Below are 26,884 nucleotides of genomic sequence, written 5' to 3' on the forward strand. Positions count from 1 at the left end.
TCCCTTACTCTTCGGATTTCAATTACAATTTTCTTTGGAACTAAGTTGTGTGCCCAGATAATGCAACAGAACAAGACTAGGTGAATAAGTCAATACTTACCATGAGGTATGTATGGTCCACTTCCATCTGTCGGGAAATGGGGAGGAATATAGCCGGGCTGAGGAGTCGCTTCATATGGTGGTGGTCCAAACTCTGGAGGCATCATTGACATTTCCTGGGGTTGAGTCACAGCTGGAGAAAGTCTCCCTGAAACAAAATGAAAACTTCATTGAAAACATGCAATGGCAATGTCAATATGCCTGGCTTGTAATTGGAAATGCCTCTTCAGTCACTGCCTTAGTTTAGACACTCAAATAGTCATCATAAGTGCAGCCTTGACTCACTCTAGCAATCATGCATTTGTTCCTCCGCCACGGACTCATTCCTGCATTCAGCTAATAAAACACACTGCCATCTAAATATTATGGCGTATGCTTGCAATACAAATATTATTAACATAGCAGTAAGCTGCAGTTTTACTATGGTAGTACTCAGCAATACTCACTACTATTGTATTCTATCACTAGTATTAGTATCATATAGTAGATACTTCATCATTGCTTTAAAGCTCCAGAATGGCAAAGTGCTAGCCGTCTTGGAAAGGTAAACAATGATACGGTGTGGAACAATGGCTGCCTGGTTTAAAATGCAAGTCAAAATTCGCCATACGTAATAAAGCCACATCTAAATAGTCATAAACAGAAATGAAATGCCTCTAGGTTAAGGATCACTATGTGCTGTCTGGTTAAATGTAGAAACTTAGACAGCAACAAGCTGAACCTATCTTCAGAGCTCGCTGGATATCACACAACAGAGAAGACAGAGAATGATTATATGTGACCAGGTCCAGGTCCTTGAGGTCTACTTATCTCGAATCAGCACTAAATGCAGCCACAAGTAAACTAGGAGCTTTCGGGAGATTGCAAATCAGCATGTCTCTTGGCATCAGGGATGACCTTAAGGAACTGACTGGGCAATTGCATTTACCTGCAGGATCAGGGATGCCATATTTGTCTTCTAATAAAGGTGCAGATGGTCCCCCAGGGTACGGGGGCGGTGGATCACGGTCACCCGACATGATTTTCTTTTAATGGCTGCCTGCAAATAAAAAGCAAAGGTTACATACAAAGGCTTTGTCAAGTATACTGCTACGTCGGTGCCAAGAACATGCCAAGTCTGTATCTTGTGCAATTTCAAAGGAGTATAAGCATATCATTTATCCAAATTCTGGGTCATGGGTCATGTGGAACAAGTTACTTACCTTTGAGAACGTCTTTTCTGGAAGTGATTGTCTCTAACCTGCTATTCCTCATCTTGTGAATCTCCCCAAGCACCAGACTGGGTCTGGAAACTTTTAAAGTTAAAATTCCTCTGTGCATCGTTAGGTTGCGACGTGCGGCTCCTCCTGGAATCCGTCCAGTTTTGGATGTGATGCTGAACAATCCACAACTGTATACAACCGCACCCCCTTTGAATGCTGACATCAGTTTCTTTCTGATCTTCATCCACGAGACTGAATGCAGAGGTAATAGAAATCATGACAGCAGTGTGCAGATCTGAGACTAGGGATCTTATTAACAGACTGTAAGAGTCCAATAAAGAGAACACAGAGGTGGGTAGGTCTGTGAGGAATATGTGATTAGACAGAGACTCTACCAGAAAAGGTATTACCAAAGCTAAGTAATTTGTTCTTCTGGTACAGGATTCCAACTGCAGATTCTTCACATTTTGAATAGAAAATAACGCACTACCTCACCAGGTGGGGATCTGTAGAATGGCCCATATCAAGATGTCCTGCACGGCAGATTGGGAAAAGTCCCCATTCCACCAAACATGGTTGTCCAGGCAATAGTGTTTTGTGAATGTATGGAGGGACGGCCAAGTAGAAGCCTAGTAAATGCTCAAAACTGACAGCACGTGGCAGCGGGGTCCGGTGGCAGCTTTTGTTCTTGTGAAATAAGCATGGAAGCCTTCTGGGGGCTGCTTCTTGACCAGCTTGTAGTAGGTTTAATGCATAATACAATCCATTGAGAGATAATCCTCTTATGCATCGGTTTGCCATTTTTGACTCCATAGAAACCGACAAAAAGTTGGTCATCCATCCGATAACTCTGATCTGATCTATATAAAAACTCAGACTTCTTAGGGTCTTAGGGTCCAGATGGTGGAGCAGTTCTTTCTTCTTGGTAGGCTTGTATGGAAAACATAGAAAGGCTGAAAGGTAACTATTAACTATTACCACAGAAAGACCTTGCTGGCCTAAAGATAGACAAATTTAGAGAACATCAGACAAATGCGATATCAAGGGTTGGATGTTATGGGAAGAACACCAGAAAACAAAGTTCTTCAGCATTCTTGTAAACAGTTGTAGTAGATGGACATCAGGCTGCCAAGATTACAACTACCACTTTGGAAGGAAGGTCAAAGGCCATCAATTATTGCCACTCAATCTCAAAGCATAGCTGTGTGGGTTGTGCAAGGTCGGGTGCAGGACTTGGCCTTGTTGTTATGAGAAGAGGTCCTCACAAAGGGGTAAGCATGACCAGAGGACAAATGCTCCTGGCCAGAGATTACGGGTACCACACTGTCCTCAACTTGTTTGGGGCCACCAGGATGACTTGGGCATGGTCTTACTTATTCTTTTACAGCACTTTGGGTGGGAGAGGTAGGGCGGGCAGGCATACAGGAGGGCCGAGTCCCTGTTTAGACAGAAGGTGTCTCTAAGGGAGTACTGCCTTGGGGACTCCAACGTGCAAAGCTATGGGCACTGCACTTTCACTGTAGCCGTGGATAGATAGCGCCAGGGTTCATACGATTGCTAAATGTTGCCCCCTTTCTCATTCGAGTGTAACTGCCATTCGTAATTTGCTATGCATTGGCAGCCGAGTTTTACCTAGGTATTTAAAGATCCTATCAGGTGCTGGGCAATCAGGGAAATGCCATGACCCTTCCGCTACTTAGAGACGTACAGCCTACCTGTCACAGGACCCATGACGCAACACCATCTGGTGTATTGCAATACCACATGGAGGTACTGATGTCTTTGGGAACCTGAACCCATTCCCGATTGGTGGCCAGGAGGAACGCCTTCAGTGCCAAGCGAAACGCTCGCAACTCCAGCAGCTTCACATGGAGGTGAGTTTCTATCCGAGACCAACGTTCTCAAATCTCAACCTCTCTCAGGTGGCCTCCCCAACCCAGCAATGATGCACCCGTCACAACTGTTGGCTCTCAGTAGGGTAGGGACATGGATCTGTCCCCGGTCCAGTCACGGTGGAGCATCCACCATGATGAGTATTTCGCAGTCTCCTTTGACACCTGGATGGACTCCAATAGGTCTCCTTGGTGCTAAGCCTCTTAAGACTTCATTCAGAGCCTGCACGTGCCACCTGGCATGGTCCACAAGTAGGATGCTGGAAGCCCAGACAATCAAAAACCTCAGAGACCCATGTATATGGTAGAAAGATCAGGATCATATCCCGAATGTTCCAGACTTGTTAAAGTGGAGGAAAAGTTCTGAAACACACTGTGTCCAGGATAGCATCAATGAATGAGAACCTTTGTTAAGGAGCTAGGTATCACTTTGGCTTGTTGATGGAAAAGTCCAACAATATCAACAGGTAGATTGTTGTCTGTGGTGGCTTAAGACTGCTTGAGACAAGTCTGCCTTCAGCAGCCACTTGTTGAGGGAAGACTAATTTTCCCAATGCCTTGCAATCACCTCCATCACCTATGTAAACACTTGAGGTGCACTGGTAAGTCCAAAGGGGAGCACTGAGAATTTAAAATGCTCCTGGCCTACTTGAAACGCAGGCAACGGAAGTGGCATTGCAGAAAGAGGATGTGAAAATATGAGTCCTGTAAATCAAATGCCACCATCTAGTCTCCTGGTTCCAGGGCAGACAGAACTTGGGCGAGGGTGAGCATCTTGGACTTATCCTTCTGAAAGAAGTAGTTCAGAAGGCACTGATCTGGAATGGGACAAAGACCTCCAGCCTGTTATGGCACCAGGAAATAACGGGAATGTCAGCCAGTCCCTATCTTTGATGCCAGCACCCTCTTGATTGCTCCCATGGCAAAGAGAGCCTGAACTTCGTTGCAGAGTATGGACAAGTGGTGCTCCGAGAGGGTTTGTGGCATGTTCAGTGGATATAACAGGAAGCGTGAGGAGTAACAATGTTCATGATGTGGAGCACCCATTAGTCAAATGTGATGCTCCTCCATCCGGTGAAGAAGGTGATACATCCTCCCACCGGGTGTTCTTGAACTGTCAAGGATGAAAAACTGTCAAGGATGAATTAAAGTGGTTTTGCAACAGTTGCGGGGAGGGTAAGGTGGGGTTTGTGTAGATCATTGCCCCTGGGGACCTGAACGCTGTTGGCTTGTACCCCGGCTTCCATCCAGAAAGCACTGGGTGGTCTGTTGCTGCTAAAGCCTGTATTGGTGCTGACTCTGCAGGTAAACTCTTCAAAGCCTCGAAAAGGGCGAAGTGGCTGATGGGTTTGCCAAACTGGTAGAACTATGCCTAGAGAGCGCACAGTGGCCTTGCTCTCTGTGAATCGTTCTAAGGCCGAGCCCGCCTTTGCTCCGAGCAGCCCAGCGCTGACAAACAATATATCCATCAAGGATTGTTTGACGTCCAAAGAGAAGCCCATGGAGCTAGTTCATGCGTGGTGCCGAAGTACCACGCTGGTCCGCGACTGCCCTACGCAGGGAGTCATGTCCCCGTCCGAGTAAACTGAGTACTTTGCTGCATCCCCACCATCCGTAATAAGGTGCTGTAGTGTTTTTGAGATGCCATCCAGGACAGCCAGCAAGATATCCTCCTCCCTGTCCCACAACACATGCGCCTACGTGCCAAGGAGGTAAGACATGTTAACAGATTTTAGGGCAAGGCTGGCAGAAGGAAACATTCCAGAAAGATTGAATATGCGATGCACACCTCTGTTTTGCATAATTCAAATCAAAGAATTAAGAGTTATTTGCAATGTTTGTCTAATCTAATCTAAAGGTTTTTAGTGTGCTGCGCAGTATTAGTGGGCTGCCTGTCCCACATATGAATACATGCAACTAGATCAAGCGAACCTCCACTTGAAAAAGGAGAAAACATTTGCCTGGTGAATCCCTCCATTCGTCTAAACTCTGTCCGGAGTTGTAGGGAAGAAAATAGGTTTGAGATCACTGGTGGATGCCTGTACAACCAAGCTCTTAGGAGTGGGGGTTGTACTAGAAAGTCCAGATCTCCGAGAGCAGGCCTATGCAGCCTTGTCACTTGCCTATTAACTGAGGGGCAAGAACCTGGCTTCGCCCAGGTACCCGCCAGTAAATCAGTCAAATCCTCAATGAATTGGAGAGTAAGGTCCAAAACCTCTGCCACACTCCTGGTTACCATGACAAAGGAGGTGGATTTGTCTGTTACCATAGACGCTGTTGGGGATGACAGATCAGGGTCTGGAGAGATGTTCAGGCCACTGAGGCATCCTGCAAACCAACAAATATGTTGTCTTCATCATAAGGGGCATTATCATCTCCAGTTTAATCGTCATCAAATGGAGTATGTGTCTCTGGATCCGAAACAATGGCATAGTGTTTGAGACCTTATAATTGGAAGGCAATAGATCTCAGAGTCCGATAAGAGTATCAGCTCAGTTTCCAACATCTGTTAAGTGTGAAAGGTTTGACGTCTAAAATTACTTTGAGAAGTGTGCAGGGCTGGTGTCGGAAGAACGAAGCTCAAAGAAGGTGGCAGCCACAGTCAATGTCAATTGGAGCATTCGGCATTGGGGACGGATCCTCCGGTGGTAACCTGACTGGAGGCCGTCTTGGATCCTTATGGTCCAAAAGCAATCCAGTGGGACCCAGAGGGGTATCTTCAGCCATGCCCTTTCTCAGCTCATGGAGCTGTTGTGGCCTTGAAGATCTCCTGCGGCCAAACTGTTCTGGGGCAAAACTAGAATTGGTTCCAATTAAGGGGGGCGGGGTGAGGCGGAGGACTTCCCAGCCTGGAGGTACCCAATGCACTGCAGGACTCGAAATGATGGGGGTGGTGGGACGACAGAGGCTCATGCTTGGATTTCTCACATTTTTCTTATTTCGATGATTTACCTGACCCCTACAACTCGTATGATACTGTCTACATGGTCTGTCATTTCCCAACTATGGCCTTAGCTTGGGTAAGGAACAGGTCATAATTTGATAGCTATGGACTCATTCAATATATGGGGTGTAGCCCATGCCAAAATGTCCTTTGTTAAATATGACAAACAAAAACACTAATTTCCTTGTGCTGATTGTGAATATAGTGGTCTTGATAAGAAATGTAACTGGCACTACACCAGGAAGGGTGAATAGAGACTATGATTTCCATAAACTTACCCCTGCTCTGCACATTTGATTAATGGTGAGCTCTCTTTCTGGCCAGGAAACAGGATTAACGTCACAGGAGGCCAAGAGAGGATAACAGTTTGACAGAGTTTTCAAGGTAGGTAGGATTCGGTATACAAATCCAAGAAAAAAGGTAAGTGCAAGGGACATGGAGGGGGAATCCAAAAAGGGAAGTGCAACCAATTTGCAGAAACAAAGACGGTAACGAATTAAGCAGCAGCAAAGTAGCTGAAACAATGAGAACTGTCGCTCAGCACCTGGCCTAGTGCAGGAGGAGGTTTTATACTGCTGCTTACACTCTTGCCCCGAAAGTCCAGCCGAAGTCCTGTCGCAGAATGATGATGAAATGAATCCCTGTAAGTCTAATACTATCTAGTGAGCTAACTTACAACCCAGGCCTCCATACTTTCCATTTCCGACCGACTATTGATTTAAGGATGCTTAGAAACCTTTTATTACAACAGAGGTACAAGGATGTTTTGTTGTGTGTATTTGTATGGCACAGCTTATCTCTCTGGAGGTTATCCAAGCACTGGAGCAGGAGTGTAGGCTCGGGGGTGCTCCTAGTTGAACAGCCAGGTCTTCAGTTTCTTGCAGATGGTGAGAAGTGGAGTGGCAGTCCTGATGTGTTGAGGAAGTTTGTTCCAGTTTTTGGCAGTGACGAGAAAGCACACCCGTCTCTCTTGCTTCTGTGGATGTGTGGGGATTCGTATGAGGGAGAAAGAGGTAGAGTGTAGCTGCCTGAAGGGTTGGTAGAGTTGAACACTATCGTTGAGGTACGCTGGTCCTGTTTTGTGGAGAACTTTGTAGGCATGGATAAGCAGCTTAAATTTGCAACGTTTCTAGATGGGTAGCCAGTGACGCTCGGTGACATGGGGAGTGATGTTGGTGATTCTGGGGACACCTAGGATGAGTGAGTTGGTTAGAGATGCGGACGTAGAGTGCATTCCCATAGTCGAGTCTTCTAGTCGTGAGGGCCTGGGAGACTGTGGGTCTTGTGTACGTGGGCAGCCATTTGAAAATCTTGCAAAGCATTCAGAAGATGTAGCAGCAGAATGCGATCACAGTGTTGACCTGTTTGATCATCGTGAGTTTGTCAAGGATCATATCTCTGTTATTTTACCTCACACTGTCCTGCATTCCCGGAAAACGTGACACTAATGGGGAATGGTACTAAACTTTGAGCCACTGTATTTTAGGACTATTTAGGTTAGTGCACATATGCAAGTACCTAAAGTATTCTTTTTGGGGCAACTCAAAATCCACCTACAGTTCAGAAAAAGATTTGAACCCCGCCAAGTTTCGAGATTCCATGACCTGTATCCATTCAGACTGGCATTCTACCTGAAAGAGTCAGTATTTTAAAGCTAAATAGTGATTGAAAGATGAAATGAAGTATGCGAGAATTGCACCTACCAATCTCCTATGGAGCCTTATTGAAGGCAGGTTTACTAAAGGTACACACCTGGAAATATTCTGTGCTGCTTTGTTTTAGTGCTACCACAATCTGTGTTTATGTTTTGTGGTATAAGTTATCCTTTTCTTCCGCACCAAGGAGGACTACCAGTAGGTCGAATTGGATGTGAACATAGATTATGCCTTTTATTCCACAATAACATATTTTACCTCGTGGACCTTGAAGTAAATGATTTGTCCTCTGAATTTTGATAAGTATTTTCACACAAGATTAAATATTGCGTGTTTTACTGATTTGTATTTATGATGTATAAAATGAAGAAGGATCTTTAAGAGCAAATTACGAATCAATTTGTTCGTTGTTTCTGTATTTTTTTGTTAAGTTGTTGGTAATAACCAGTAGATGAACGTTATATTTGATGACAGATAGATATCATACAACTTATGTTGTGATAAGACAGATAATTAGTAGTGTTTGTCTTGATAAATAATTTTTCTGAAGTAAATACCGTGGCATCCTCTTTTCTTTAATTAGTTTTATTCAGTACAGGCCTTCCTTCCAGAATATTTTTTTGTTCCTTTAACTCCATCACATGTGGAATAGTGCCCTATTGATTGCAAACCCTTTAATCGCACTGGGGTAAGGTACCATATTACTATTATATTATATGCATATTTCTGGACTATGTAAAGAAGGAGGATATCACTCCCCTCAAAGTGAGGTCTATAAATGTTTTTTTAAATAGGAAACCAAAGCTTCCTTTCAGGTGAGTTCAGATATTCTAATGGAGGTTTCAACAAGGATCCTTACATTGGCCAATGTTAGGAAATCTCTATCTCCCTTTGTAAACTGACCAGTAGAGGACAGAGGCAGTAAACCCTGTGGATTGGGAAATACCTTGCATTGAATTTCATTAGGAACATTTAAGGGAAATCCGAGTAGTAAGAGTGGTATGGTCTGGGTAACATACAGTTGCATGGGCAGAATGCTCCTTCTTACCTAGTTCATCCTACTGAAGCAGGGTATCCATCTTGCTTTGCCTGTACATTTCCTTGTAAAGAGCTTCCACGTCTTGGATGTTGTGTTTGGAAAGGTCCCTTTGATATACAAAGAGATCTATTCCCAAATAATGTGTCTTTAATAATGGAAATCAATGTGATACCAACAAGCTGTGACTATTCCGAGTCTATTTGAAGCCTTTGGACTATATATCCTTTTTTCTGGCCTGCAGAGGAGCTCTTACACAGCGGACTCACTCCATGGCTCACCCCAACCCAGCCCCATCATTAGTACTGTCATTCTTATTCCAGACTGCCGTCCTGACTCTTCTAACAACCTAGTGTTTAATTAAGCAATTCCCCAACCATGATTCCAATTCCATCCATATGATAACTAATTATATACCAGCTTAACATAAAGTGGAGAAAGCAAATTACTTCGGAGACCTCAAACCAAGGAAAAGCTTAGAATCATTCTAAGGACGAACCTATCGTATACCACCAAGAACTGACTCCAGTTCAATTCTGAATTCATTTTCTGATGTCCCCGTTCCGCTTTCACATATCACTGAGTTCCAGTTTTCAAAGTAAAATGTTTAGATGAGATTCTGTCTGTGTTTTTTATGGGTTTCGCATTTTCCTGTTTGCCATTTCCCGAGCACGGTCAAATACTCATATAACCTGATCCTGATTCACCATGCTCCAAAGGGTATCCCTCTCACAACCACCTTCAAGCCTCAGCCCAGTTCTTATGGTTACAGCCCAGGGGATTGAGAAACCTTTTTCTACAAGATGGAGTATCTGCACACCAAAAAACTGGTTTGTGTTTCCTTTGCCTCAAGGGACTTGTATGAGTATCCTTGATTTCCAGCTGACAGTTGAGGCCCCTCAATTATTAGTTATGGACAGGCTTTACCACAATGTCAGATATGAGGAACTAGTTATGGGATTCTCATCACAGGCTATGGGCTGATAGAGGTTTTCCTGACCGACAATTTTCAGCGAATGTAGGTCTGAATAAGGTGGAAACAGTTCATGTAGATCTGAATAAGCGGAAAAGCAGTGCGCACCAGACTGCCAAAAGTACACAGCCTTTAAATCTGTTTGTGGTATTATGTGCTCCCACTGCTTATTTTGATTTGACCAGAGGCCATGGCAGGGATCACATACAGTTTCCCTAGATCCCCCACTAACCTTAAGGATGGTTCCTTGCAGCCTTTAAATCTGTTTGTGTTATTCTGTGCTCCCTCTCCTTTTTTTGGTTTGGCCACAGGCCATGGCAGGGCTCACATTCAGATTTCCTAGATTCCCCACTAACTTTAAGGATGCTTCCGTGAACCATCCGATTTACTAGAGCAATAGGTCTATCATTACACAGTGGCCCAATGCATGAGGTTGTTCTACCTCATGACAATGAGATCAGGTTCAGGTTACTATTGCTTCCAGGCTGACATCATTCTTGTAACCATGTCCGTCTTAACAACATTTAGAATGTTGTATGTTTGCGTTATCTTACCTACTGTGAATACCTAGAAACTCAACATCAGAATATCCTTATTTTGTATTTTTAATGCGGAACCGTGTCTACAGCAGTGTCAAAAATGTCAAGGACATATTGCCATGACATATTTTGGCTTATGTGTTGCAGTAGTCATGAAATAAGAAAGTGGTGTTTGAATTTTATTTACCCGATTTCTGCATTTCATTGCTAAAGCCCATAGTAAAATAAAGCAGCACACAAGCCTTCAACATCACTATCGCCATGGCCACGCCTACACTGCTGCCATTTAAATCGCTCCCTGGAACTGGCTCTGGAGATCCCTCCAGAGCTCGGCACAAAGAGAAGACTGTATATAGATGTATTTTACCAACATTTTTCATCAGTATTAGTCTACGGCCTACCTTCACTTTTGGGTTGAAGATGAGCACTACCGGTGTGTAGATTAATTTTAACTCCATTACTGAAGCAGACAATCATGAATGGGTTACATGTGAGTGCCTTTACTCCTTTCTGAGCAGAGAAGCAAAATGGATTGCATAATAGGGTGGTTCAGTATTCCCAAAAAGGGCAAGGACGAGTTTACATAATACCTGTACCCACATTTCCTGTACAAGATCCTGACAGTAATGTATACTTCTAATTTCAAGCACTGTGCGTTCTTCAATATCTTTACTGAAGACTCAGCAGGTATGTACAGAATTTGTTCCTAAGGGTGTTCTGCACCTATTTGATTGCGGAACTCTACAGAAAGTAAGGGTGTTTATTGCTGGCAGTGCACGGTAAGTAAGAGTACAATGTTCTAGCTCTCTATAGTTGAGTCGAATACTTATTCTGTTCTTGGGATTTCTGAAACCGTTGTTTACAGAGGATGGTAAACAGATGACCTTTCTTAAAAGCCCAACTACTAAAGCGCTCCTGAAATGAAATTTAAATTTTTAGTTACAACAAATAATAAGTCCTAAAGACAGGCTCATTTCAAACTCACTGAGAAGCACTGACAAAACAGAAAGGGATTAAACAAGGACATAATCGCTGCTCCAAAGGTCAGAAAGGTTTCCGCAGTACCTGACTTGATGTTTTTACAAACTTTCAAACATTAGCTCTTGTACTGTATCAGTTACTTTAAATAAGCGATCCTCTTGCTGTTGATTACTCCTACTCAAATATTTATATGGTGCTATCAAATCCTTGGCAGACTCATGTCTGAAAGGCTCAACATATACGTCTTTAGTCTTTAGCCACTTTAAATCCTCAAGCCCATTCAGAAAAATTAACTGTCCTCAATTTTCAGAGGTGTTTTCAATGTATGCTCAAAGTGTAGCGGACAAATCTGACCACAATATTGCAAGCATAATTTTAACATTCTGACTCAATTGGACAGCTACAACTCCCAGTGTTGTGACTTGAAACTGTGCTGTAGAAGCTGAAGGGTTGCTTCAGGCCAGATGGTATATCCGAGATGCATCAGGTGCTCACTAAGGGCCAGATGTACAACCAACACAATTGCACTTCTTTTACGAGTCGCAATTTGCGAGGTGCAATTTGCCATGTACAACAGTGTTTTTAACATTGTTTGCGATTCCCAATGGGCTCACAAATTGCGAGTCTCATTAATATTAATGAGCCTCTTGCAATTTGCGAGCCCATTGGGAATGACAGGCCAACCCAGCGATGGTGGCCTGCTGGCGTCAGCAGACCACCATGTCTGGGACTGTTTTTAACTCTTTCGACGCTATTGACGGAACCGTTCCGTCACGCCCCTCGGGTGGGCTGTGCTCATGACGGAACGGTTCCGTCACGGCCCGCTCCCCGCGCCTGTGCGGCGCTGATTTCGCCCCTGCGCGCACGTTTCATTAAGCGGGCGGGGCCGTGACGGAACCATTCCGTCACAAGCACAGCTCACCCGCGAGCCGTGACGGAACGGTTCTGTCACCCGCGCAGGTGAGCCGCGCACCCCCCCGCGACCGTTAGTGCTGCGGCGGAATAGCCGCCGCAGCGAAGGTGTTAAATAAAGCAGTTGTTTTTTTTTTTTAAATGCAGCCCGTTTTCCTTAACCAGTTCGCTGCTTCTGTCGGCCAACGGCCGTCGCGAGCACTACCTCCGTAGTGCTGCGCACGTATGTTGGCCGACGCGGCCCGCCCGCTTAATAGAACACTCCGCACCGGCGCAGAATGTTCGAAGCAGCAAATGGGTTAAAGGAAAACGGGATGCATTTTTTAAAAAAAATGAAACTTTTTTGTTTTATTTTTTAGGGGCAATTTAAGGGTAATTTGCGAGTGTTTTGCAACTGCAATTGCGGTAGCAAAACATTCATACATGGGTTAGAGAGTCGCTATTTGGAAGGGAGCGCCCCTTCCAAATAGCGGGTCTCTAAACACTTATTTGCGAGTCGCAATTCATTTACAACTCGCAAAATTGTGTTGGTACATGGCCATACCAATTTTAGCATGTGCAAATGGGTCGCTAACCTGTTTGCGCATGCTAAAATTGGTCGTACATCTGGCCCTATATCTTATGTTTGCTGCACGTCAGTGAAGAGGCTGAATCGTTACATGGACCTCACTGTTAAATTGGGAAAAACAGGAAACCATTTTAGGAAACCAAAAAGGAAACTCATTTAGAGTATGGCGTGTGGCCAGCCGTCCGCCAGTGGGGGGTTGTGGGAATTACCAAAAATCTCTGCAGCCCTATGGCGATCTCTGAGATTTTAGAGAAGTTTCTGCCATGGTGGCTCCTCTAAATGCATTTTTTTTAACAAACCCCAGAGTTTTTCTCAGGGTTGTTGGAGGGGGTGATTTCTTTTCTTTCTGTTCAAGACCGTCAGGGTGTCTGACAGGCCCAAGCTGAAAAACACGTACACTAGACTGTCCGCTCTAAATAGGGTGAACATTGATGCAACTACACCAATGGCTCCAAATGTGTTCAGCCGTTTGCGTAGGGTTTCTACCAGTGTATCCATGGGAGGAACCATCATCAGAAACATGAAGGTCTGGCCAACCCTAAATAGAGCAGGCGGACAGGGTACATCTTTCTGCTGGAGTATCCTGTCCACAAAACCTAGGCCACGACCTAAAGCTACCACCATTTAGTACAAGTGAGGGCTACACATATATAAAGGCTCATGGATGTTCATGTTCAATCAAAACAATTTGCGAACAAAAAACAGGCAACATAAATGCAAAGACATAATATATCATGCTATAACAATTCAAATATCAGTATATCCAACACTGAGCAAGGATTCAGAAAAACTGCATTTAAATATTATGCACAAATAAAGAAGTTGCACACTAAAGTGACTCTTGCAAGCCATATTTCTACAGTAAGCACTCCATCCACCTAGCAGGATGTTCTCCATGGTAAGGGCAAAGGGAGGGACAGAACACATTTTTATATGAACTTAAAAAGTAAGTTCCTACACCTTTTAGCCTTACAGTGGTCTTCCCCAGACTTTTGCCTTCTCCTCTCGTAATTATAATAAAGTTTGTTTTGTTGGCTTTAGGGCTCTGTGCACGTTACCACTGCCAACCAGTGGTAAGTGTGTGTGCTCACTCATTAAAACATGGTACAATTGGCATACTCTTGATTGGCTCTTTTAATTTACGTATACGTCCCTAGGAAAGTTGTACAACATTTACGCATGGCCTGTAAACTAAATGATACTAGTGGCATGCAGCACTTATTGTGCCACCCATTTAAATTCCCCTTTAAAACATGTCTTAGGCTAGCCATTGCAGCCTCTGTGCACTTGTAAACTGCCAATTTGACCTGGCAAAATAACCCTTTTAATAAACATTGCAGGAATTACAGTGCACACCTCTTTTTCATCGTGATCTTGATTCGTAACCGTTATCCTTTTATTTCCATTTGCGTGCATCCTGGCGAGCGTGATCTGCCCTTTTCACGCTGAGATTCATTCAAACAACACAGGGAGCAAAGTTCCACTCCTACACCAGGTGCACAGCTTTGCGTTTAAGTTTTACAACTTCTTAGCAATCAGCTTTCCCAAATTCAGACAAACTTGAAAAGTCTACTCCAGAATGTAATTCATCTTCATTTATTTTCTTCGTTTTTAATTCATACACATGAGACGATTACAGTTTCAACTGCTTCATATGCCTCAGGTATGCCCATCCAAGCCTTTTTCTGGACACGTGCAAAAATGTAAAACATTCTCAGATGCAACTCATGGATTACCCAAAATACCCCTTTTGCCAGGCCTAAAACTTCCCTTTGAGTACATAGAAGTCACTCCTAAGGCAGGCCTTAAACAACCCATATGGCAGGGAGTGTGCTTCGTATTTATGAAGCTGGACATGTACTTTTAAGTTTTACATGTCCGGGTAGTGAAAATCTCCTAAATGTGTTTTTAGGTCGAGCAGACCTAAAAAGCATGCGAAGCATGCTTTGTCTGCAAAGACATCTTTTGCTGGTGTGTCTGGGGGAATGTGAGACAGCGATCGCCCACGCGCCTCACTGTCTCAGATTCCTCTTCGAGGGCGCACGTCGCCGTGCACATCCCCTGCCTGCCATTCACTCTCAATCACACACAGCCACACTCACGCATGCGCGCACACATACACCCACGCAGGTACAATGCATACACACACACGCACGCACATACATACATGCAGAGACACCCCCCCCCGCACACATACACACACGAGAGCACTGAGGCCCCCCCAGCCCTCTGGAACTTACCGGGCCAATCTCGGGGGGCTCCACTTGCAGCACGCTCCTTTCCCGGGGCTCCCACTTGGTCAAGGGAGCCCCGCAACACTTCCGCAACCTTCTGCTGGCGGCCCGGGGGCTCTCCACCGCTCACAGGAGCCCCGGGCCGCAAGACGGATTTACACATCCTCTTCCGGGCGGAAACGCGGCCACGCGCCCGTCACAAGGCGACCTTGCCTGACTTCCGGTGCGGCCGCGGCGGGATTCACTGCTGGCTTTCAGTTTCCCTCCCCCGCCCCCCTCGGCTCCACGGATCCAGATCGCCCTGGAGTTTCTACCCGCATACACTGGACCGTTCTTCTTCATCCCACTTTCACTGATTGTTTGGGGTAAGATTTCGGCTCTGCTGTATTTGCGTGTAATGCGCATGTTACATACACGCAATGCAGAGTGCGATAAGTTCACGCTGTGCAGTGGTTGGAAATATTTCATTTGAGATTGAACTCTCTGAGCTGTGAGGTCCGTGTGATATTATACCGACTACCAATCAGGGACGATTAAGGCAAATTATCACCTGTTCGTATATATAAAGTACTCACTCACTCGAAATTATTAATGTTCTCACCGTTCACAGGTCACAAGTATACATTTAACACTCAGTACACAGCCCTGAGTTTCAGCCCCAGGGAGTAGAGTGTTTCTGGCATACCAAGTGTTGGGCACTTTATGGTGACTTGGTACCCTGTGTGCTGGCGTTGGCATGATCAGCAGAGCAGGTATTCTGATTCAACAGTGTCACGCTGAAGTCTTCCATCTGGGGGGGAATCGTGTATATGCCTAATGAGACCAGATAAGGACCCATCCGTCTGTGCACCCCTGTTCGTGCACACCAGAGGCCAGCCTAGGCTCCAGAGCAGCCTTTGTAATCACACTCTAGGGGTGAGTTTAAAGATGACTCGTGTGTGTGTGTGTGGGTGGAGGGGGTCACACTATCACCCTGTGACCCCAGCTATACTGGCTAGTTCAACTTCTCCCCTTTTAAAGGAGCCACCCTTATCTTCAATTAAAACCTTATCTTCAATTAAAATATTGCCGTATTGTGTCATTTCCTGGTTATATTCCCAAAGCATCTCTTACTCCCGGGCTTACCCGATCCCCTTTTATTTGTGACACGTGACTCTCTCTACCATTCTCACCCTCAACCCACATTTCCTTTCTTCCCCTCTGCAGTGCTTTCACACAACGTTAGGGCGTTTAAGCACTGCACAATTACTCACCTTTACACATTAGCAGGTGCCCACCTCCCATATGCTGTACACTCGCCCTATGTCTGGTGCCTACTGCCCTCTCATGTCCTTCTCTGCCTTATGTCTTCTTTCCGCACTCAGCGCTTTAAAGCAGAGTCGAGAAGGGGTAAAGCCCTATAGAAACGAGCATTTGCAGTGCAATAGGGCTCACATTTGCGAGAATTTGGGCAGTTGACATTGTAAATGACAATGCCTTTTATTCACGTATTGACTTTTAAAAAACATAAATAAAAGACATTGACATTTGCAATGTCAATAGCTTAAACTCTCGGAAATGCGAGACCTATTGCATTGCAAATGCTTGTTCATTACTGTGAGGCCTACCTCTCCCATAGGATAATACTGGATTACCTATTACATTTAATAAGTGACTTGTTTTGTTTGGGAACAAGTAGAACTTTCATGTCAGGTCTCTAAAATCCTCTTGAACGTCAAAGTCAGAATTTAGGTCACAATTCTGAAAATGCCACTTTTAGAAAGCTGGAATTTTTTTGTCCTAACCATTTGGTGCCTCTGTCCGGGATCACATGACTATGAAAAGTTCCCATTTGTGTATTCCTCCCAGACAGTAAGACAAAGGGGAGCTAGATGTTGGTAGGCTAGATGGGGCAGAGCAGTTCCCTACACCACTTACATTTCAAAGGAGTTGCCTCAGCATACTCACAAAGAAATTCACACAATTCTTTTGTCTGTCCCTGGAATCTGCCCAGGGAGGAAGGAAATTCAAGAACCATTTGCGGGGGCAAAACTCCAGACATTTCTTCCATTGCCTGCAGAGGAACCTGCTCTACTTCAACCTTTTTGCGCAGGTTGCACTGGCTCCTGGTGGAGGAAACAATTAATTTCAAATCCCTGTGCATCTCTCATAGAATCCTGAATGGCAATGCCCCAAATATTTTAGCCGATCTTCTCATGCCCTACACACCCAACCGCCAGCTGTGCTCTACTGGTCAACACTTGACGTATGTTTCTCCTGTTAAGAGAGCCTGAGCCGGAGTGCGCTCCTTTTGTGCCCTCGATCCTGAACTCTGGAAAGCTCTCCCTGCTAACATCAGAAACATCCAAAATCAGGTGTCCTTCCGAAAGGCTATAAAATCACATCTCTTTAGGAAATAACTTGCTCCCCTTTTCCAGCGGCTCTTCGGTTTGCATTAGGATTAACAATGGGACACCCCTTCGCTGGGGCAGCTATTCGCGTTTACAAAATTAATAACATAACATAACTGCAAAGCTGGCATCAGGTATAAAAATAGGGCCCTTAAACCCACTCTTCAGTTCACTCCTTGACCTGCATAGAACACTCAGAAGGTCTGCCAGGCATTTCAGAGAACAGCCCTACTGTTGGAGACCTACTTTGTGTTTCAGATGATTACCTTGCTGCCCCCAGAGGATTGCCCTGCTGTTTCCAGAGGACTGCCCTGCTGCCTGAAGCCTGCCTTGAACCTGCAGAGGACTGCTCTGCCTTGCTGCTAGATCCCAGGACTACCAGAGTGACTCCAAGTGCTAGGTGGTTCGTCTCCTTTTCTGAGCTACAGGGAGACAAAAATCTCCAACAAGTTGAACCCTGTACCTGGACACTGCCTGAAGTCACTCCTGCCTGCCAAGTGGTGCCCATCCAGTCCCAGACCCGTGGAAGAGGTGGCGCACATGCCTAAACAGCCTAAAACCAAAACTTAGGACTTGAATCATTTTCAGCCAAAAAGTGCACTGAGAAATGGCACAAGGCTGGGATCTACGTGCTTATTGATCTGCCCAAGGTGCACTGTTGGTCGGCCTGACTTCGCTGGATCTCACCGCTACTTTTTTGTCCATGGCATCAAATCCGGCTCTTCGCAGAAGGGTATCCTACCTCATGGAGCCCTTGTCTGCAATAGCCTGCAGCCTTATGCCGGTGAAGATTTTCTACTTCCAAAAAAGTGACGCAGTCGGAACTTACAAATCTTCATAGAGACTTTGACCAGCGGCTCCCCAATGAAAACAACTCCACGGCCGGCTGCCTTGGCCCGCCCCACAGAACTTTACCTTCTCAGACAATTTTCTTCTAATTCCAAAGATAAGCTGTGACCAGGCCCTATCCACTTCGTGTACCCATAATGTCCTCCACTGCAGTTGGCCGTAACTTTTGACTGTGCCACGGTCGCGCACAACTAGTTGTCTGCGGTTTGATGTTTTATGCACTAGTTTTTATTCAAACAAATAAAAAAGTAATAACTCCAGTTCTATTGATTGGATTTTTGTCATTTTAGTGTCAAGTAATTTATAAAAATTTTCTACTCTACATTTCTAAATTGGTGTGTGATTTTTCTAGTTTTGGGTTTTAACTTTATTACTGTTTAAGTGCTGAATAAATACTTTCCATATTAGCTCTAAGTTAAACTTGACTGCTTTTGAAAAAGCTACGAGAAGGTTAAACACAGGTCAATTTAGTGACTTTTGTGATTCACCCTGACAAGGATTGTGGTTGTTGTTTTAGAACGGGTTTCACTGCCCTCAATCGAAAACCTAATTCTAACAGAAGTGCTTTTAAAGCCCTGGATGCAATAGCATACGGCTCTACTACATACTCTGCCACCAACGCGGTCTCTGGCTTTTGTAAACTATCTACACCGACGGTAGCGGAATAGAGGCTGCATAGCAAGTATGGCAGGTGGATTGTGTCTAGTAAAAAAGCAGTAAGGAGGGCAAGTAAGGAGGGCGTGGCTAAGCACGCACTGGCGGAGGACGTGCCTGGGTAGAGCTCAAGGGTTGAGCTCCCCTTCCACAGGCCAATACTCAGATATAATTCTCCGTACTCTGCCCCAAATAGCAGCGGAGCTGCGTGGAGGCGACTTCTGCTGCCCTGCCAAACCTGGAGTCGCGGGCCGCTCCTGACCTCTTCAGCTGCGACATTCGTTGATTGGCTTCTTCCCTCGCTGATCCCCCGGCCGGCGCTCACGCCCACGCGAGGCCGGGGACGGACCATTGCGGCGAGGCCCTGCAGAAGAGGCCTACATCTGGAAGCCCCTTGGGCGGGTCTGCGACGCTCCACTCGGACCCGCTGCAACGGAATCCTTTGACCTGGCACTGGAGAGAGCTCGCCCCTGGACATTTGCGGCGAACACCCCCCGGGAAACGGGGGCCGCAGTCAGCGCCCCGCACTCTCGGTGCTCGTGACCGGCGCCCCCCCAGGAACGGGAATCCACATCCTGAGCCCTGCACCCTTTGTCCTACCATGGCCAGGGCTACCTACTCAGTGTAAGCAGCGGACGCTTGCCGGCAGGGGTGCTACACTCTGCGCTGTGAGACCAGGAACCTACCGCCATTCACAGCTACAGACCAGCCGCGAAAATCGGCAGGCTCCCCTCCAGCTGCTGGGGGTGGGGGAGCTGGCGGTCGCGACGGGGGACGCCCACTCGCCATTCCACGCTCCTGTCCCCGAGACTGACTGAGGGAGTCGCCTGCCTGGATCGGCCAAGGGGTGAGTGCTGTGCTGAGAGAGGACGCCCGCCGGCCCACCCTGCTCCCACCCAGCTCCTGATCACCGGCCCGGCGCTGGGTACGACCCGCCCACACGGATGGACGGCGGAGCTACCCTGCGCCTCCTGAGTGCCCCGGGGCGGAACGGCCCCCACAAGCCCCGAGAAGACCTCTGCGCCCGTTCCCGCCACGACTCACGCCACATCGCCCATGTCTGAGGGAACCAGGACGAGGACCGGTGCTGGCGGTACACAGGTTAAAGGGAAGATGGAGAAAGCAGCAAAATCGGCTGACCTGGATCAGACCGCCTCCAAATTGGATACAATGCTTGCAGCGATGGAACGCCTCGAGGAGTCGATGCAGCTGACCCGCACCTCCCTGGAAACCAAAATTGATAGCGTCGCTATAGATCTTACGCACCTGCGAGCTGAACACAAAAAGCTAGCGGACCGCACCACCACATTGGAGGCCACCGTGAATGCTCTTGCGCTTAAAGTCACACAAACGGACAGACACGTGCAAGACCTCCTTAACTGCGTGGAATTCCTGGAAGATCGTGCGGAGGATGTGGAAGGGAGGGCGAGGAAAAATAATGTTCGCATAGTGGGGCTGCCGGAAAGATGGGAAGTCAGGGAGCCCGAGACGCACATGGAGGGGTGGCTTCGGGGCCCTCTCCCGGATGGCGCACTCTCGCAACATTTTGTGGTGTAACGGGCACACCGGGTGCCGACCCGGCCACTCCCGACAGGATCCAGCCCTAGACCCATGCTCGTTCGCATACTGAACTATCGCGATCGCAATGCCATCTTATGAGAATCCAGGAAGCTGCAAGAGATACGGGTTGAAAATGCTAGGATCATGCTCTTCCCGGACTACACAATCGAAGTACAGCACCAGAGGCATTGCTTTTTAGCGGTGAAACAACAGCTCCGTCAACTGGCCTTAAAATACTCCCTCCTCTTTCCGGCTCGCCTACGAGTGGTGGCCCAGGACAAAACTCACTTCTTTAACAACCCTGAGGCAGTTGAGGCCTGGCTGGATTTTGGAACTGGCGCGGATCCCCGCGCGGCGCTGTCGGTGCCGCCTTGCCACGCTCCTGGGGACGCCGGCGCAGGCTCTCGCCGACGAGGCAGTCATGCATGGAGACGGAGGTCGGCCCCCCGGCTGATCTCGTTCACAATGAGCAACAGGAGGCCCTTCGGATGGAAGCGGAGATCAGCGGCTCCCTGGACACAGACACTGCCTTGGAAGCCAGCCCACGCGAGCTGCCCAGCGATGATGAGGCCATTTACGGGCTGCCGGACTCCCAAATGTCGATGGAACTACCGGATGTCACCCGCAAACTGCTGATCTGATCCACTAATGGCGCAACAGACTGCCCGGAGCGCTTTGCCTGTCCCTGAGAGCACCTTACACCATGCTGGGCCCGATTCCCATGGGGCGCTTGCTGGGCACAGGCAGCCAGACCTTGACCATAGTCTGAACCTTGTCCTTCGCTCTGAATGACGCAGTGAGTACTGTTCTGGATGCTGAGACACCGGGGAAAACCCTGGCTCGATTTGGTGGTGGGGGCTTGGGTGATGGAGACGGCACTGATTTTGGGAGCCGGGGGTGGGGCGCGGCCCGTCCTTGAGAGATGTCTGACTGAGGGACATTGTGCCCAGAGGGTCTTGAGCCACCTGTCCGGAAGCGAACCGGTCTCGACCAAGCCGACTGACATGAGACACCTGCGTAGGGGGAGGCACCCTCTATCTGCCTGAGATACACCCCTGTAACCGACACGCTGAGTGCTCAGCCACTCCCCTGAACTTAAGACTTTATTCACTCACTAGAGAGTTTGGACAACAACATGTTCTGCTGTCGACCTTTTGGCATTGATCTTATGTTTACCTTGCTTCCAGTGCTGGTTGCTTTGTTTTCCTTTTTTATTCCTTGCATGTACACTCAGAACATACACGCTGGCTACCTGATGGCGCCTGTGGACGTGTGGCTTGACGGAACATTGTGTGGGCTGTTGGCGGGGGGCGTTGGGATGGGGAATGCTTGGATGTCTTATGTCGATGGTTAAGATATGCACATGGAATGTGCGCGGCATGCACACGCCGTCACGCCGTTATCAAATTTACTCTTACCTCAAACGCCACCACATACATATAGCCCTCTTGCAGGAAACTCATTTAACTAGCCCGGAAACACAGAAACTAGATCGTAGATGGCGGGGGCAGCTGTATGCCACTGGGTATTCCGCCTATGCCAGAGGGGCGTTGATCTGGATATGGCCCGGGACTCCATTTGCACTATCCCACTTCCGGGTAGATGTGGAGGGCAGATATGTGGTCATACACGGTAGGCTAGATGGCCAACTGGTCGTCCTTGCATCCCTTTATGCCCCTAACACCGAACAGGGGGACTTAATTACACGGTTGTCGGCGGTGCTGGCGCCCTGGCATGGTGTTCCCTTGGTACTGGGAGGCGACTATAACTGTGTCTTCGACGTGGCCCTTGATCGCTCCTTCCCGTCCCTGGCCGGCGCACCGGTGACTGGGGCCATGAGGGCGCTCACGAATTGGGCGTCACAGTGGGATTTGCATGATGCCTGGCGGAGTCGCAATCCGCACACTAAGGTATACTCTTACTACTCAGGCGCGCACACACATTGCATGTTAGGCTTGACAGATACATGCTGACGAGCGACCTGCTCCCCCATGTCACTGACACCTATTACCTGGGTCGCACTCACTCGAAAATAACCCTCACATTCTACAACTGCGTGGGAGCGCCCACACCGGCCGATACCCACCTGGAGGCTCCAGCCTAATCTGCTATTAGATGCCCCGCTCCGTGACGCGCTCTCGGTGCGCCTTCTACAATATTTTGAGGAAAATAATCACACTGCCTCCACTTCGCAACTAGAATGGGACTCATTTAAGGTTGTCACGAGGGGCCACTGTCTGGGCACACAAGCAGGCATGCGGAAGCAAATAGACGGGGAGCTGACGCGCATTTAGTCTGATCTGCTACGGGAGGAGCGGGGGCGGTGGGGGGCAACGGGGGACCACTGACGGAGGCCAGGGAGACACACACGCGACTGATAGACAGGCTAAAGAATTTGAACTATGCAGCCTACTCGGCGCGCACCCATCACCTTGGGGACAAGCCAGGCAAACTGCTGACGTGGCTGGTCAGGCAAGACGCCCAGACCGCTCCAGTGACATCAATTTGCACTAAACAGGGCAACATCGTGTATACGCAGAGGGCGATTCACGATGCCTTTGTGGATCCTTATATAGATCTCTATCGGTCCCGACTGCAGGCTTCAGTCGCTGACATAGCGGAATATCTGTCTGCTCTACCCTTACCAGGGATAGAGGATGCACAACGTGACGAACTAGGCACTCCACTGACGTCTGAGGAGCTACGAGCAGCCATTTTCTCCCTCTCTAATGGCAAATCCCCGGGCCCAGATGGGCTGCCCGCCGAGTTTTACAAGGCTTACTTGATTCCGGAGCTTTTGCGGATGTACGAAGCGGCTATTACCGACTCCGCTCTCCCGCCCACGCTGAATGAAACGAACTTGATCTCTCTCCCGAAGACTGGCAGAGACGGGGCCCAACTGGGGTCGTACCGACCACTGGCCCTCCTCAACACGGATTACAAGATCCTGGCTTCCACGCTGGCCCAACGTTTAGCCCCTCTGGTGCCTCACCTTGTTCACACCGACCAAAATGGTTTCGTGCCGGCGCATAGCACCTCGTACAACATCCGGCAATTGTTTAGGGTGCAGAGTTTCGCCACAAATCGATGGCCCCATTCCGGATGTCTGGTGCTTGACCTTGAGAAGGCATTTGATTCTGTGGAATGGCCTTATCTAGTGTCGGTGTTGCAAAAATATGGTCTAGGCGATGACTAGATCCAAATGGTGGAGCTACTATACCAGCGGCCCACTGTGAGGGTCCGCACGAGTAGGCTATTATCAGACAACATCCGAGTACACAAGGGCACCCGACAGGGATGCCCCCTATCCCCTTTAATCTTCTCACTGGTGATGAAGCCCCTCGCTGATGGCGTACATGCAGTGTCGCTGTACGCTGATGATTTATTGCTCTATGTCAGGGATTTGACCTGCTTCCCACTGGCGCTTACAGAAAGTCTTCCGCACCTTCGGGGCGATGTCAGGGCTTAGGGTCAACTGGGCTAAGTCTGGCGTGTATTCCTTCGATGCTGCCACAACGGAATGTGCAATTACCATCCAGAACGAAAGGCTTAACTGGTATCCAACCACATTCCATTAGATTGGTATATATGTGTATAGAAGCCTCACAGATGTCTTGGAGGGAAATCTGGAAAGGGCAATCTCCTCTCTGCAGGCACAGATGTCTTTTTGGAAGACTCTTCCCCTAAACGTGCCCAGCCGAGTCGCTTTGACGAAAATGATAGCACTACCCAGATTACTGTATTTCTATGCTAACCTCCCGGTCTATGTCCCCACGCGCATATTTTGAGAACTAGAGACCTCAGTCCGGAGCCTGATCTGGAACGCGGGAAGGCCTCGAGTGGCTCTGAAGACGCTATATGCCTCTGCGGAGGCTGGGGGCCTGGCGGTCCCCAATCAAGAGCTTTACTCCCTAGCAGCGCAGCTACAGTGGGCAACCAGTTGGTTGAGCGGGAAAAACCTGGGAGATACAGCCACAGAAACCACTATCATGACGCCTACACAAATACATGCACTGTTCCACCCCCTGGCCAAACCCCTCTGCCCAACACAGCTGCACCTAGCAGTAGCGCGTAAATGCTATACGAGAAGCTTAAAGCTTACTGGCTCAACCAGGCCGTATGCTCCAAACCTACCACTGCTGGGGACGCCTAGGGACAATGGTGTGCTCACAGAGGCGGCACTGGGTAGCTGGGTGCAGGCTGACGTGGATACAGTGGGACATTTATATGCAGAGAGGGTACTGGTACCCTTTGAAGCGTTGGCCGCAGACACGGGCCGCCCGGCGGGACAATTTCTACTACATGCAACACTCATACGCACACTAACACAGCCCTGGGGTGACCACTCAGAAGAGCCGCCCACTCACTTGTTGATACAATACTTGCATGTTATGGGAATGCGTCCCACGTGGTGCATTGCCTAACACAGGCCCTCCACATCCATACACAGTTTTCCTCCCAGCGCCTGCGGGACAGGTGGGCGAGGGACAGGGAACGGGAATGGACTGATAAGGAATGGGCGGTGGTAATGGCTGGCGCAACACATATACCGCGCAACTCCCGCTTCAAAATGATTAAATTCTACATTATACATTGTGCGTACTTGTCCCCGGACAAGGTCAATCGCTACTTTGGACTCACCACGTCTGCATGTCCGAGATGCGGGCTAATCGATGCAGATTTTTTACACATGCTCTGGTCCTGCCCCTCACTGCGTGACTACTGGAGCGCGGTGTCTGCCTCTTTGGCTGCAGGGGTGGGTAGGGAACTGCAACACACGTGGGAAACATGCATAATAGGTCTCCACAAACGGACTAAACTAACTAAAGTTCCCACCAGATTATGGGATCTCGGTTTGATAACGGCGAAAAGGCTAATCACTAAACGCTTGAAAAACAGCGAGCCCCCACAGGTGACACACTGGCGCAGCTCCTTTGACAATTGGGCAAGAGCAGAAAGCATTAGCTTGCATAGGGAAGAAACGGCGGGGCTCCGTGCATATCCCATAGCACAGGCCTGGGACGACACCTTGGCCGCCTTTCACCAGGCATGCCATCAAAGCAGAGTCACTTAGGGCCCCCCCCCCTCTGACGCGCCCCCCCCCTACCCCGGCGCTGGCATGGGACGTACTTTTTTCCACTACTATACGGCGTCTGAACCCCGACAGGGAGAAAGACCTAGCCGGAGCACAATGGACCCACACACACATTGCAACCCGGTGGAACGGCTCCTAGCACACTGAGGCCCCTCTGCGGATGTGGAGGTTGTTGTCGTGCCCCCCACCTGCTCCCCTGCTCCGCTCCCCCCCCTCAGACCATGTCACTTGCGTAGCCCCCCCGTTTCCCTGAAAAGCCACACTACACATCAGACATTCTACGTTAGCGATAGCATTGCACCAGCACTCAGCCTCTCCTCTGTTTATTCTCTTGTTTTTTCACTTTTTATTTGATGTTATCATCAATCGTGTTGTTGTTACAGTTTCGAAGCGTGGTTATAATGTTTTGAATATCATATAACACGAACAATCCCCTGGGCTCGCCCTGATGATCACATGAGTGGATTCAATTGTATTGTTACCATAACTGGATGGAGGCACATATTCCTAAAAAGCATAGGATTGTGTCCATGCCTTTGTACCGGAATTACCGGCTGCTGGCTCACATGACTAGACGACTCGCAATGTCATGTCTACATTGCTTTTTCTTGTTTATTATTATGTTCCATGTGTCCTCAGAGCCTCTCGGCACCTCCGTCAATGTATCATTGATTTATATTGGATGATCTTCCTCCTCCTTGTTCTATGTAGACCTTTCATTTCTTGGAAGGTCGATTTATGTATATGGGCGCCCTAGGCCACACATTTTGTTTGTAAATGACGGTAGACAAGCAAGGTCATTACAGCACACTGTTGTTGTTAAAGCGCATGATTGTATGATAGTGGCTTGTTAAACTATGTCTACATTGAAAATGCTTTGATATGTTATGCAACTCCAATAAGAAACGCAATAAAAGATAATAAAACAAAAAAAATGAGGGCAAGTATGGGAGAAATCATCAAGCTCTGAATAGATTCATAATTTGAGACAACCAAAGTCTGTCCAAGATGTTGTTGATGCTAGAAGCAAGAGGGAGCAGTGCACAGGCCTAGACTGATAAGTAATCAAGCCCATTTCTACCAACCCTCATCAGGAAATGAAACAGCAGTTTCATTCTCAACCCTTAGAATGAGTTGAATTCCTTCATGAGGACAACACCTCTCTCTGTAAAACTGAACTAGGTATCCAGGAAGTATAACTGTGCCCAAACGTAGCAGGGTTAGTAAAAACCTATCCAAAGCCAATTCCTTCAGGGGAAGAGTAACATCCTCTAGAAGATTAAACTTGATGGATATCCCAG

At 47.7% G+C, this 26,884-nt stretch overlaps 1 protein-coding gene across 2 annotated transcripts in view; it reads right to left on the minus strand.

Moving 5' to 3' along the window:
- Nucleotides 1–26,884, minus strand: part of LOC147685262 (cell death-inducing p53-target protein 1-like) — a 220,652-nt gene that overhangs the window by 110,386 nt on the left and 83,382 nt on the right. For both annotated transcript variants that reach the window (XM_086941155.1, XM_086941154.1), the window contains exons 4-5: nt 1,028–1,138; nt 101–247 (exon numbers count right to left, since the gene is read on the minus strand). In XM_086941155.1, the coding sequence (XP_086797281.1) occupies nt 101–247; nt 1,028–1,118 (238 nt within the window). In that variant the 5' untranslated portion in view covers nt 1,119–1,138. The remainder of the gene's footprint in view (nt 1–100; nt 248–1,027; nt 1,139–26,884) is intronic.

The sequence above is a fragment of the Lissotriton vulgaris genome, chromosome 10, assembly GCF_964263255.1.
Source record: "Lissotriton vulgaris chromosome 10, aLisVul1.2, whole genome shotgun sequence".
NCBI classification, from domain to species: Eukaryota; Metazoa; Chordata; class Amphibia; order Caudata; family Salamandridae; genus Lissotriton; species Lissotriton vulgaris.